This window comes from Notothenia rossii, assembly GCF_949606895.1.
Source record: "Notothenia rossii genome assembly, chromosome: 7".
Lineage (NCBI taxonomy): Eukaryota > Metazoa > Chordata > Actinopteri > Perciformes > Nototheniidae > Notothenia > Notothenia rossii.
In genome coordinates, this window is record NC_136905.1 from 64,068,686 (window position 1) to 64,083,099 (window position 14,414).

At 40.7% G+C, this 14,414-nt stretch overlaps 2 protein-coding genes across 2 annotated transcripts; one reads left to right on the top strand and one right to left on the bottom strand.

The window, feature by feature from the left end:
- The first annotated feature begins 2,403 nt into the window (after nucleotides 1–2,403).
- LOC307045811 (zinc finger MYM-type protein 1-like) lies at nucleotides 2,404–6,514 on the top strand. Its single transcript, XM_079691771.1, has 3 exons — nucleotides 2,404–4,069; nucleotides 4,152–4,263; nucleotides 5,367–6,514. Exons 1-3 carry the CDS (start codon nucleotides 2,559–2,561, stop codon nucleotides 5,904–5,906), a joined length of 2,163 nt encoding a protein of 720 aa, XP_079547897.1. The 5' UTR covers nucleotides 2,404–2,558; the 3' UTR covers nucleotides 5,907–6,514.
- A 2,722-nt stretch (nucleotides 6,515–9,236) lies between these two features.
- Nucleotides 9,237–14,372, bottom strand: qrsl1 (glutaminyl-tRNA amidotransferase subunit QRSL1). The gene is made up of 11 exons (XM_079691772.1): nucleotides 14,226–14,372; nucleotides 13,536–13,695; nucleotides 13,362–13,460; nucleotides 12,738–12,834; nucleotides 12,391–12,552; nucleotides 12,131–12,306; nucleotides 11,803–11,915; nucleotides 11,371–11,563; nucleotides 10,631–10,748; nucleotides 10,286–10,491; nucleotides 9,237–9,681 (listed from the first exon to the last, which is right to left on the bottom strand). The coding sequence occupies exons 1-11, from the start codon at nucleotides 14,247–14,249 to the stop codon at nucleotides 9,470–9,472; spliced, it is 1,560 nt and encodes a 519-aa protein (XP_079547898.1). The 5' UTR covers nucleotides 14,250–14,372; the 3' UTR covers nucleotides 9,237–9,469.
- Nucleotides 14,373–14,414: the final 42 nt, after the last annotated feature.

Sequence of the window (14,414 nt, forward strand, 5' to 3'; positions counted from 1 at the left end):
CTAATGCCTCCCTTCAGACCAAGGTGTTCCTTTTGTATTGGACATGTTATATGGTAGGCCTCTGATTATTCAAACAAGGTCACCTTACAATGGCTAACTTGCCCATGTTCACAGAAATAGATTGGCTCGGATCACAACCCTCCTCCCTTTTTAAAAAGCTTGAAAAACAGTTGTAGCCAGTTTTCAATTTAAAACTCTAGGTTTGTGAGCCTCCTGTGTAAACGCTGAGAACAGACTTCAGTAAAGTATGAGACCGTTTGTTAAACAGGTTATATTTGCAACTTTATAGTTGTTTTTTTGAAGGGTGGTGGCCCCTTTCGCTGGAACAATTGGGCACACATTATCATTAAAAGCAGTATTTTATGACTTGAAACAAATGTATCAATTTGCGCAACAGCTTATTTCAAATGTCAGTCATGTACATTTCTATACAGTCAGCCGGCTATATAGATCAACAGTATCACTACACAAAGAGGATGTGAGTAAAACCTTTATTGACTTGAGAGGGACGAATAATGAAAAGGTGGTGAGCCAGGCCTCCTTCACCTGGTTCGGGGGCTTTGCCATCAAAGGCCCTCTCTATATGTGAAAGACAGTCTGCTGGAATTCACCTGCTGCTCCCCCCTTCCTCCCTTTACCCCTCCCCCTGCTGTGCATACACGCTGGTCTGTGTGGGAATTGCATCCCACTGTGATCACATGACAATGGCTGTATTGTCCAGCTCATCTTATCTGCTCCGTGGGCCTGCCTCTCATCCCGCCCCCACTTCTTCATCACCTTTTTTTATTCAAGATGTTGATCTCAATCTTGCATATCTCTCAAGCTCATATCAAACATGCACAGGAACCCTGACATAATACTACCAATAGGAGCTGTATCTGAGAACCCAAATGATCCAAATCATTGTCACTGGACATTTTAGCTTTACTTTACCCTGCCCGCTCCAATACATCCTACTTTGAACTCGTGTGAATAGAGAAGCTCATGGTCTGGAGAATTATTGCCAAACCATTGTTGATGTTTCTGTTTTAAGGCTAGTGGGAAAACTCAAGAAAAGCAACAGCCAAAGCTAAAGAAGGGTCATTTTCCCAAAGATGCAGGGAAAATGTGAACTGTTCCTAAAGGCTGAGGGCGACAAGATAACCGTGATATCTATGTCCTCCTTCACACAGATGCACCCCCTGACCTAAAACACACTGAGCTTTTCCAGTAGTTGAGAGCATTTTGGACAATGTCATTAAATTAGTGAAATGTAAACTCCAGACAATTTCTGGATTTGACTATCCTAATATTGTCCTGAGTAGCCTACATTGCTTCAGTTTGTTTCCCCTCAGTCTCTAGTTTATAATCCAAAGAAAAAGAGACCTGACGAAGCACTGGCCACATTCCTGCAGTGTGGCCGTGAAACTGTAACTCTGCTGGAGTGCGGTCAGGTGATCGAGAGAAGAGCTCTCCTTTAGTCGACCGCTAGAGTGTAACCACTTAAGGCCCTCCTCCAGCCACTCCACCCATCTCCTCGGCTCCCTCCCACCTGAAACCTAAGGAGAAACCTGAGTTCAGGCATCTGTGTTTGTTTGCTGGGAGAGAAGGGGGCAGGGAGCACATGATTGAGAGTAAATAAAAAAAGAGAGAGGGATCAGGGAAAGGTGAAGGGCCCTTATCAATGAGTGTACAACCACTCTCACTTGTTCTTTGCTTTTCCCACCAGAAATCTGCTTTTCAAAACCATGACGCTGAAGCCTCTGATAAGTGGATTGACACCAGCCACTAAATGGCCGCTCAGTTTTTTACAATTACAACGATGCTTCAGGCTTTAAAAGCAAGGTTTATCCCTCAACATTGATTCAGCAGTCATTGCAAAGTGCTTCTATGGAGTCTAAAACAACAGGCTGGACTTTGTTGCTTATCAATAAGTCAAAGACTATCATGTGCTGGAAACACATATCACTACACAGTCAATGTGGTTTTCCAGAATACTTACAGCACCTCACAGCAAAGGGGGGTTGCTATGTAGATTCTAATCGTACATTTTATGTGCCTTTTCAAATCGACTGTGGTTGTGGTAGAACTGAAACAAGATTTTAAAAAAAGAAGTCATTTTAGACAGCCCCCCTCCTTTAGGGAAAAAGTAAGTATATTTCAGAATCTAGGCCAGACTGTTTGGTTCAAAAGTTTCCCAAAATTGGTTCAAAAGTTTCCCACATTCAAAATTATCATAAAAAAATACTTACATTTTTATTAATTTTATACTTTTTTTTATTACTAACAAGGTACATATTATATAGTTGGTGTCCGTAAAATGTATAATCATAGTGTTTATACATTTAGGGCAGGAGTGTAAACAAAAACAAAATAATGTGGTGGGTTGACATCATTCACTCACGGAACTATGGGTGGGGGTATTGTTCCGCACGGACATTTTAGTTTACAGGAACTTCCGTTTTCCGGTCAGTCAGTTTCCCCGGGCTTGAGTTTGTTTATATGTTGTTCCATGTTGAATAAAAGACCAGCTTTATATTTTTACACACCGCCTTGGACTCCCGTCTCTCGGAACTTCAATGGCGATCAATATTGAGAAGGAAAATTCAGTTAAATCACTCAAAGAAACCGCTTTTGAGGGGAGGACACTGGAGGGAAAGCTGAGAGTAAAAAATCTTGGTCCTGATCGGCCCGACATCGCCATTAGGCAGGAGTCAAAGGACAGACGTAAGCATTTTCATCGCTGTTTCTCAAGGAGCTGGTTTATCAAAAAGGCTTGGCTAACTGGCTGTAGCGACACCAACACTTTATTTTGCTTCCCCTGCCTCCTTTTCCGGACTTCTAGATCAGACCTAGCATGGACTCAGAAAGGTGTTAATGACTTAAAACACCTATCAGAGAAAGCAAAAAAGCATGAACAAAGTAAAGTCCACATGGAAAATGCCATGCAACTAGCCATGTTTGGAAGAGTAAACATAGCTGTCCAACTCGACGAAGACTACAGGATAGGCATCCGTAAGCATAACGAGGAGGTGGACAAAAACCGGCACATCCTTTCTAAAATAATAGACTGTGTCAAGTTCTGTGGTGCCTTTGAGCTTGCCCTGCGTGGACATGACGAGAGTGAAAGCTCAGAAAATCCTGATATTTTTAGAGGGTTGGTGGATTTTGTTGCATCACTGGATGTGGTTCTAAAAGAGCATCTGCAGACTGCCACTGTGTTTAAGGGAACATCTAAGACAATACAAAATGAGCTCCTTGACTGTATGCTATCAGTTTTGAGAGAGTGCATTTTGGAAGAAATCAGGAGTGCAGACTTTGTCTCCATCCAGGTTGATGAAACAATGGACATTTCCACTCAGTGTCAACTCGTCCTTGTGATCCGTTACATTGACAAAGCCCATGATGTGCAAGAGAGGTTTTTTGAGTTTATATCTCACCAGAGTGCCACAGCTGATTCCATTGCCACCGCGCTTCTGGATAGGTTGAGCTCCATTCTCCCCATTGACCAGAAGAGCAAGCTCATTTCCCAGGCATATGATGGGGCAAGTGTCATGAGAGGAACCACAGGTGGTGTGCAGAAGAAGGTTCAAGACGTCTATGTGAATGCACACTATATCCACTGCTATGCTCACCAACTAAACCTCATCATGCAGCAGGTGACATCTCACATCACCAGAGTGAGACAGTTCTTCTCTGACCTGGGTGGAATCTCTGGTTTCTTTGCTAGATCTCCCAAGAGAACCAATGTGCTCGATAAAGTGGTGGCCCACAGACTCCCAACAGCATGCACGATGAGGTGGAACTTCCACAGCTGTACTGTGAAGACTGTGTTTGAGCACAAAGATGACCTCCTCCTGTGTTTTGAAACCATCAGGGACTCCGGCGAGTTTGATCCTAACACTACGAGAGAAGCTGGAGGCTTTGTGAGAATACTGGAGGATGATACCTTCCGCTTCTTCCTGGAACTGTTCCATCGCATCATGCCACATGTGGATGTTCTCTACAACCAGCTCCAGAAGCGGACCGTCAACTCAGTCTTTGTTCAGGGAATCATGCAGGAGTTCACGGACAACGTTAAAAACATCAGGTAAATTCATATGTATGTAACATTATTATGTACAATTTCAATTGTTTTACCTGTCAACTAAAGCTATACATTTTCTCTTCAGAGATTCCCTCCCTACTTTCTGTGGAGAACACAGCAGCTGTGCATCTCAGCAGCAGCTGGGCAAGAAACGGCGCACACTGGGCCCAGGTGAACTTCAGATGCTCGCTACAGAGGTGAGATAGAAGCTAAATGTGTGGTCTTTTACAATGTTTTCAATTGTATTAGTGCTGCATTGTACAGAAAAGACATTACGCACCTTAAAGTAGGTCCTTTTTATACATTTTCTAACTTACTAATGCAAGATGAAACTACAGAGGTGAGACAAATAAAGTGTCCCCTTTCATAAATTATTTTAAATCTCTACAAAAAAGGCCTAAGTCCAACAGTTAGAATGAAAAACAAACATAGCTAGATGTGACAAAATGACATGCAACCTAAGAGACAGTCACACACATCACTTAATCAATTGCAAGTCAAATTTAATTGCAATCTTTGTCATGTCAGTTTAAATAATACAATACACTCACAGTATACAAAACATCAGCAACTAGCGGCCATCATTATCACACTGGTCAAATTATTTAGTTAGCCCTGGTGCTCAGAAGCTTCTGCATTTGATATGCTTCTCCACTCTTTTATTCAGGTTTTTCCTTTAATTAGTCTTTTGTACAAATCTCAGTTAGGTAAAAACGATATATCCTACCAGTGGTGGTTCTAGACCAATTTGACTGGGGGGGGGGCCAGGCTGGGGCCAATTATTTTCTGAGAGGGGCACAATAGATGCAGGACGAAAAAGACAAAGACAGTATGAAGTAGTTGCGCATAAGAAAACAATGCAATACAGTTATTGGTACACATATTTATTTCAGATACTTATAGTTACAGTTTTTACGCTCTAATGGGTACGACTAGAATGACAAATAACCTTAGTTCCGCCTATTCCGTCAGCCAAGAAATCGTTTAATCATACACTTTTCATTTTCAGGGGGGTCCAAAGTCAGTGTTAAGGGGCACTGCCCCCCCCCTAGAACCACCCTGATACTTAGCAATCTTGTACATAATTTACTATACGATATATACATCCTGAATCTATCAGTATTTACAGCTAAGGTGAGCTAACTTTTAGAGTGACACTATGGTCATTTGCATGGTTCCTATCAAATGTATGCATTGATCAAATCGTTTTTACAGATTATATTTTGATATGGTACAACTTGATATATATTGTCATATTGACATTTCCATATTGTACTAAATTGGTGCTTTCATTTTTTAGGTTTGTGACACTATCTTGGGCCATACCAAACAGCGGTTCTCCTTCACCAAGCACCTGATCAGTGCTACACTGCTGCAGGGAGACAAATTCCAGCAGTACAACTGCCATTTTCCTGAAGAAGCACTGGACTCCACGATGGAGGCTTACCCACTGCTGAACCAGAGCAAGCTGAAAAACGAACTGTCACTCATCTACAGCAACGATGAGTTCAAGAACTGCAGGGGTGCTGTGGCTCTCTACCAGCTCTTCATGCAGAACAATCTTCAGGACACCTTTTCAGAGACTGTGGCACTGCTGAAGATCCAGATCACCACTCCCATGACCACAGATGAATCTGAGAGGTGCTTCTCAACGCTGAAGAGAATCAAGACCTTCCTCAGGAACACCATGTCCCAGGATCGTCTCAATGCCTTGGCCATGCTTTCTATGGAGAGAAAACTTGTGAAAGACATCCCTGACTTCAACCACAGAGTCATGGACAAATTTGCGTCCCTAAAGGGCAAAATTTATGTACAGAAAATAGGTGCAGTTTTGGTATAGTCCCACCTGGAAAAAGATGCAACAGCCGATGTTCAGTATCTTTGAGTGAAAAGTCTCGTCATCTATTGGATAGATTTGTACACACATTCATTTACCATTCAGGATTCATTGCTTAAGTGATTCCTAATCCTTTCACTTGGCGTCATCCATGTCAACATTTCTATTGGTCCATTATTTAGTTTTGACCAGATACCTGTAGTTCCCAGGGTCCTCGCTGTAAGTGAATGGTTATTCAAATGTGATTCTATTTGTTGAAATGGATTAAGCCTCTTTGGTAATACCAGTCTGAAGTCAGGGAAACAGTCTATCCTGCACATTTGAGGCATCATGTTTGAAGTCGCGGATCAAAGGCCTAAAGATGTATTTGGAACATTTGGACATTTGATGTAGGGAAAAAAGAAAGGATGAGGACATACAAATGTTTCTCAGTCATTTGTCTTATTAAGAGGACATTCAACTGCGGAATATAGGAACCTGCAAACATACGCTTGAATGCTACATAGCACGCTAAAATCGGAAAATGCACTGCATTGTGATAATGTTTCGGCACATCTGTGGGAATTCTGTGTTGAACAAGAAAATTCATAAAAACAATTTTGAAAAGAAAATGGGAAACGTTGTAACATATAATGCTAAACTTAAGAATGTTAGAATCCTTATCAGCTGTTAGCATGCTGACATTAGCATTTTCCTAACTTCACCACTGTGCCTAAGTACAGATCTGTTAGCAAGGCAGTAGCGTTTGCTTAAAGCAGGCTAATATGTCCTCAATGAAATCTTAATTCCTCTAGTATTCTTATATCTCAGACAATACCAAGTAGTGAGAGATAGAGGAAGAAAGAAAAACTCAAAGCCTTCTATGCTGTAGGCTTAGCGGTTGTATTTAAAAGAACAGGAAGCAACTCTTGGGTTTCATGTTTCAAGGAATTTGCATTACTCTTTTTACCAAAAACCTTTATTCAAAACCACACCATGATCCAAAGCATAACAAAAAAAAAAGAGTGCTATGTTAAATTGCAATGTCTTTACTATGTAAAAGTGTACGACTTTAAAAGGCACTGTGGTCCCTTGCCAGTCAGGTATAGAGCTTGTAGAGACTTGGCACAGCCTAGCAACAGGAACAACTCCATTAATCGCACTCTCGTACAGAAGTTGTATAACCATGGTCAATTAAACTATTAAACATCCTTTCATTTATTACATGTACAGTAAAGCCATCATGGAATGCATCATCACTTCTGGGACTTCCTTCAACACACTATACATGCGGAACATAAGTCTCCAATAAAGACATGTAACATTTACCATTCTCATGCACACTAAATCCTGTAATTCAGATAAGGCATTGTCTAATGTTGCTGACCACTATGATTCAAAAACAAACCTCTGACCCTCTCTTCATTTCGGGTCTTGGTTGAGGTGAATATGGTAAATAGTTTACTTATAGATATCATCATGAACTTACCTAATTTTGATGGAACACCCCTAAAAGATATGTCTTTTACATTTATATAAATTTTGCAACCTTTTTGAAAGTCCCCAAGTTGATTACTTACATTATTCTGAAATGTAATTAGCAAATATGCAAATGAGTAGGGGGTCATAGAACCATAGACTGTATATATAAAGGGCAGAACAAATAGATATAGTTACATGCTACCTTAACCCTCTTTTGCCAAATTGAAAAAGAGTCTTATCTATCCACACAGAGAGATGGCTGCTATTCAAGCATGTACTGGGCAAAAGGTCAATAGTTTAGCACACTGATAGAAACAAGTGGCATCCACACAACAGTCTTTTAAAGCATGCTGAGCTTATGCAACCCCAATGCAATCTGTTGAAGGTACAGCACGCTGAAGGAGCCAGCCTGTGAGTTTGGGAGATCCTTTCACCTGGCAACACCCAGCTGTGCCACTAATCCTCTGGTTTAAAGAGGAACAGGCACACACACTTGTTAATAGCCAGTATCGTCATGGTTTTCCAAGAAAGACACAAAGTTCTATGAAAATCAACTTCCCCTCCTTAACCAATACAAACATGCTTAGATGTCCTCTCTGTGGGTGAGTGGGAGTCCAATAACCAATATCACAATCAATGTCACCTCTTAATATGATACCAAACACTTCATTTTGCACAGAGCACTGTTAGGGTAGTTTACAATTTGCAGTACTTTATATTCATATATAGAGCTGTGGTGTAATTCAGTGTCAGAGCTTAAAGGGATATTCTGTTTTATAGTTAAGCTAACTTTTTCATCTATCACAACCTGTGGAAGAAACATGGCGTATGTGAGGAGGCTGTGCTTTGCTGAGTTTTTATTAGCACGTCCTATATCAGCCGAGAGCAAGGGCAACATTTGCGAAATGAACACAGAGACCAGGATCAAATGAGAGACACAGGAAAGACCAGGGCAGGTGGGAGGGGAGGAGAAAGGATGAAGGGGAGGAGAAAGGATGAAAGAGAGGAGAAGGGGATAGCCGGCAAATCTGCACATCCGGAGAGTAATATGTCAAAGGAAACAAGAGTCATGCATGGGACTCTGTGTTCCTCTGTGTGGATTATTGAAAACAACAAGGTTAGATCCACTGTGTGACTGGGCACTATATCAAGACTAAGGGATAGCGGATCATCTAAAATGATCACAAATGTAAGAAATGTGTGTGCACTCCGTTGATGTGATTGTTCCCAACACACCTGTATTATTGGCCGCATTGCATTTTTTTTTCAAATGCCATGGGGACTGCAGATGAGGTTTATAGAATTTAGTTTTGAGATTTAATATGAAAATATGACAAGTACGGAAGAATATTAGTCCCAGGCATTTGCTTTTTGAGAGTAAAGTTAAAATGATGAAAAATACATTCCTTAAATTCAGCTCCCCATTATGTCATTTTATTTGCAACTCTAAATGTTCATAATTCTATGATACTTTTGTTTCCAATTTCTTTTTGACTTTATTTTGACCCTTCCGTGACGGGAGGGAACTTTGAGACGTGGCCTTTAATGGTGAAACATATTTTGCCGAACAGTCGGAGCATGTGATGTCTTGTAATGTTTATGTGACAGTAGTAGAACAAAACCAATTTAAATACATCAATTTCTTCATTTGCTAAGAAATTGACCTTAACAAAATGAACACAAGGTTTTTGATTTATTATTGTTCAATCAATAATTTAATAGTCTGAGAACATGGTGATATGGGAGGTGTAATGTTTACCATGTTAACAATTTGCTTATCTGCTCTTAACACAGAGAAAAGCTTAGACGAATGGGAGCGTAAGTAGTTGAGAAGGTATTTGGTTATAAAACAAAGTGAAAAGTTAATAAGTATCCCTTCTTGCATATCTTTAATAGCCACCTTTAGATAAACAAACACAGCAGCATCTCACAGATTGAACACAATGTCCCTGCACTTAAAATATGATGCATGATGTAAAACAGTGATAGTGAGCTTTGTTGTAATTATTTAGATGGTTGCTGAAACTCCATCGGAAATGTCCCAAAAAGGCATCTTCCACGTGGAGAAGGTTCACTAAAGTTACACTTTTAGTCCACAGTTCTCTTCATACAGCTGAAGTCCGCTCTCGTTTGGACCTCCCAGTATCATTCCTGCTGGAGTCTCCATAGTCACTGATGGAGGGGAACCCAACCCTCTGCTCCATCCATTGGGCCACACTGAGCAGCTTCCAGTCTTGGAGGGCGGGGCCTATGAGCTGTAAACCAATGGGAAGGCCCCGTCTTGATAAAGCAGTTGGCACAGAAACAGCAGGGAGACCTGGGGTGAAGAAAGAGGTTAGTTTGTAGCGTGATAAAAGGCGGAACATAATTTAAACTCACTCAAAGGTACACTTAATGTGTGTTTACCTATGGTTTCAGATAATAACAAAGAAAAGAGAGAAGTGAAATACTCCTTTGCCCTTTTAAAGGGGGCCTATTATACTAATTTACAGGTTAATTTTTTCCTTTTGCACCTCTACTGTGACATGTTTACTTCCTTTAATGTTCAAGAAGCTTTTGTTTTGTCATACTGCCTGTTTTCTCTTTTCTCCCTCTGCCTGAAATCAGAACCCAGTCTGCTCTGATTGTTCAGCCTACCGTTATCATGTACATTGTGTTGGAGGTACCTAGTTACATAGTGATGGTGTTTCAGGCCCAAAAACCTATATAACACTACAGGAAAGGGGAAACCCCAAAAAGCACAATAGGGCCAATTTGAACTTCCCTATAAATGATGTGGTTATAATTTATGAGATTAACTAAACTGAAGTGGGTTTTATAGAGAAAGAAAGTTTTTCGGTGTGTGGGAGTATCCATGAATGCATCCTCCCACACTTCCTATGCGTGCTTGAACAGTTCTTCCTGAAGGCCTTGCTGCCTACCTGCCATGTTGACAGGCTGGGTAAAGACGTCTTCCTGCGTGCTGCGTGTGCGGTTGTCTTCCTGTGTGAAGTCGGAGTAGCGGGCCGCATCAGTCAGAGTGGTGGGCGTAAGCAGCACGTCGACACCAGAGCTGAAGACATGCTTAAAGTCTTCTGCGATCAGCCGCCGCACTTGCTGAGCCTTCACAAAGTAGTGCTCGTAGTTCCTGGCAAAATGAGAGTGATGAGGAGGGAGACAGTTAGTTCTTGATGTTTCAGAAACATTACAGCTCCAGCATACAATATGAAAAAGAGGCCAAAGAGAAAAAGGTTCAATAAAGTTGCAACTTTTGTACACTGCCTTACTGTTTGAGCAGGAAGTAGTTCCCAGACAGTATCCTTCCTCTCACTACGTCGTTGAAGCCCTCATGTCGGCTCGAGGCGTACATGGCCTCCGTCGAGCTATCCATCTCGCTGCGATGGCCTGAAAGGAGAGCCATTTCATAATGTTAGATAGTCAAAGAGATTCCCTGTGTAATCTGAAAGTTAGGTGGCAACTATAGTAGATGTATCTTGTTCTAAGTGGGATGTAGTAAATTACTATTACATTCAGACAATTCTTTAATTGTCACTTTGTTTTGAAGATACTGGCATGAGATTTGCTTTGGTTTTTCAAAATAAAAGCAACCTTTCAATAAACTTAATCGGATATTTTACATTCATTATAAAAGTCAGTCAGTGTATTTTATATAATTAATAAAATAAATAAAAAACCACAAGGAATAGAAATGAAATAATAAATGAATGTATATAAATGAATACAAATTTTAAAACCTTGCTCTGCAAACTATACTTCAGAGAGAAACAATTGAATTGTCTTTAATAATTTGTCTAACTTAATAACAGATACCACCATAAGGACTGTTTAGATTCATTTACTATCACACTTGTAATGATCAAAAGCATTGAAGGGTAGCACAGTATAAACAGTTGGAAGTAAGAAGATATTGCAGCAATACCTAAAAAAGTTGAGATATGATCTATATGCCATTTCCCCAAGCACCGGTGCACAAAGCACAGTTTATATATTGTACTCGGGTTCATACCGTATTCTAGGCCGTCGAAGCGGGCCATGTTAGACGCCACCTCAGTGGTACACAGGACGTGGTAGCACACGATGGAGTACTGGGTGTGGGGGAGAGATACTTGCTTCACCCGCGCCCCCGCCCTCTCAAACATGTCAGCAACACGACTCCACTGTGCTACAGTCTCCTCAGACAGCCCGGGGGCGTGGTACTCCTGACATACGTGAGGAGACAGGAGAGAAAAGCAGCTTCAGAAAATCCATGCATTTGTGTTCACCGATATGTTTTAACCACTTACAAATATCTTAAGCCACACATACAGTTCAAAGAATCTGTCTTGATGATAATGCTGCTAAGACACATACAGTTCAAGTACAGATCATGGCTTACCTCTAGGTCTAGGTCTTTGTTCATTCTAAGGAGAAGATGATTTTAATACGGAACTAAACTCACCTTAGGAATGCCGACACAGAGGTTCTTGACATCAAATTGTTCTGGTAGCTCTGTCAGTGACGAGGGGGCAGGAATTGTTGTTGAGTCTTTAATATCAAGGCCTTGGAGGATTCCTGTGTGACAAAGTAAAACCAAGGTTAGGTTAATCATTAGATCGCAGTATGAAAAAGAACAACAATGCTGAGGTGCTATATTGGTTTAGTTGCAATGTCAAATATTATTTATATTACATGGTTAGAAGAACTAGAAATGTGGAATCACCATCTTTAAGAGCAAGACATCTTTTATGTAAAGTAGGCCTGGATGAGGTTCATCAAAAGGTTCCTACCTAAGACGATGGCTGCGTCGCTCACACTGCGGGTGATGATACCGGGGACGTCCATGGAGTTGACCAGGGGGATGAGACCGTGTCTGGACAGCAGACCATAGGTGGGCTTCAGGGCTACAACACCACACAGTGCCCCAGGGTTACGAGTAGAACCACCTGTGTCTGAACCCAATGCCCTGTGCAGTAAAAGTTCATTGTATTCAGATGTTGAACTTGTTTTCTTTGTAACAGTTATGCAACTCGTAAATATGTTCCCTCACAGGTAGCTGGTGTGTGAGGCCACAGCTGCAGCACTTCCTCCTGAACTTCCTCCTGTGATGACCCAGTCAGAGTCTGGTGTTGCCTCTGTCTGCTCTCTGTAGGACGCAGAATAGCTCCAGGGGTTCCTCACCGGACCGAAAGCCCCGTCAGTACTTCCCGCACTGTAAGACAAAGAAACCAATCGATAAATAAATAGGAAAACTGCCAACCAGTTATCAAAATGTATTTTTCTGTATGTGTAAAAATCCGTAAAACAGCTTAATCAAGCTATTTATAAAATAATATGGTGTTTGGAAATATCCATTACTGACAGTGAGTACTGAGACATTGATAACAATGCCCTTACCCCATAGCAAACTCATCCATGTTGACTTTCCCCATGAGAACAGCCCCTTGGTCAAAAAGTTTCTGGACCACTGTAGCATTGAAGGGTGGAGTGTAGTCTGAAGCACAGGTAACATAATGTTATTTTTCGGGAAAAATGAGGCATAGGCGTGTATTAAATCATACTATTATACTATCCAAACTTGGAATAAGTCAATTAAGTCTAGTGTGTTTCTTACTACATAAGCAAGAATGTATGGGTATGAGACCTTAGCCTGCTGCACATACTCAATAGCCCCACAATGTATTGCGTCTTGGCCATCAGTCACGTGATATTTTGAGCAAGGCTAATAGCTTTCACTTTATTACATTTTGATATGTTCAGGCAATAAAGTAAAAATGTATATTCCCAGAATGTTGCCTTTTTTAAAATCTAAATAACACCTGTTATTTAGATACCTGAAGTTTGGTGCACTATTATTGGAGATGTGACAGATCCACTTGAGTATACTACAGTCTGAATAGTCTGCTGGTTAAATAATACCAATAGTTGTTAATTTAGTATTTAGTATTCAGTGCATTTGAATACTTTGAAAACCTTCCGCATACTAGTGTGCAGTATGCAGAAGGTTTAGGATGCACAGACCTTTAAGCATCCTGGATGCACATGTAGTCTTGATATTTTCTGTGCAGAAGTTATCCTTGACTGCAAAAGGGATTCCATCCAGAGGACCTCTGGGGGTACCTGAAGAAAAACAAGATCTGTGACCCCAATGCCTTCACTAAGAATGTATAGAAATGCACGCTCGTGTTTCCACACCTTGCAGCAGTCTAGTTTCTGCTTCTTGAGCCTGCTTCAGCGCCAGCTCCTCCGTCACAGTGATGTAGGCATTAAGATGTTGTGTTTTCTTAATGCGGTTCAGACACTTCCTACAAAGCTCTGTTGGGGAGATTCTTCCCTCCCTGAGCGCCAAAGACACCTGGAGAACAATGATGAAGAACAAGTTATGGAATGTGACTAATTTTACTTAATTTACCATTTTGAGAATAAACACTTTGGGTTGTCAGCTTAGGAATAGCACATTATAGCTCCATTCTATTCAGGTGTCCAAAATTACAAAACAAAGGAACATAATTATGATGTTACCCAATATTTATTTGAAAAGCCTCACCTTGAAACGTTGAATGTTAAGGTTTATATATTAGTTATAACCCAATCATATATTAATAATAAATAACAATCTGAAACCGACACTTTTCAGTTCAGGGCTGCAGATAAAGATATTTCTTCACAAACTGTATAAAATCAAGACAGGTGTTTATACATTCTTAAGTTAATACATTCATACAATGTTGTAAGGACCAACAATATGTTTAGAAAGCACATTTTCACACATTGTACATTGTTTCACTTCAAGCTGGTTTGATTTGACAGTACACAACGACCAATATGTAATTAACTGTTAAATGCTCTAAACAGACATGGAGAACAGTGAATAGTCGTACTAACCTCCCTTATTGTCAGGCTGAGCATTTTTATAGTATTTGTATGGCAACCTTTCAAAAATAATTAACAACCTTCGTACAGTGTGGAGCCCATGCAGGCTGCCATGTTTGTTTGACCAATAAACCTCTAACAACGCTTTCTGTGATTGGACAGCTGTTGAGGAAGGCGCTCTCTGATTGGTGGAGAGGCTTT

Coding starts and splice junctions, on each gene's coding strand:
- LOC307045811 (XM_079691771.1), top strand. CDS start 2,559: ATGGCGATCAATATTGAGAAGGAAAATTCAGTTAAATCACTCAAAGAA. Junction 4,070..4,151: donor GACAACGTTAAAAACATCAG/GTAAATTCATAT, acceptor TTTTCTCTTCAG/AGATTCCCTCCCTACTTTCT. Junction 4,264..5,366: donor TTCAGATGCTCGCTACAGAG/GTGAGATAGAAG, acceptor TTCATTTTTTAG/GTTTGTGACACTATCTTGGG.
- qrsl1 (XM_079691772.1), bottom strand. CDS start 14,249: ATGCTCAGCCTGACAATAAGGGAG. Junction 12,835..13,361: donor TGCATCCAGGATGCTTAAAG/GTCTGTGCATCC, acceptor CCTGTGCTTCAG/ACTACACTCCACCCTTCAAT. Junction 12,307..12,390: donor GCCTCACACACCAGCTACCT/GTGAGGGAACAT, acceptor TTTACTGCACAG/GGCATTGGGTTCAGACACAG.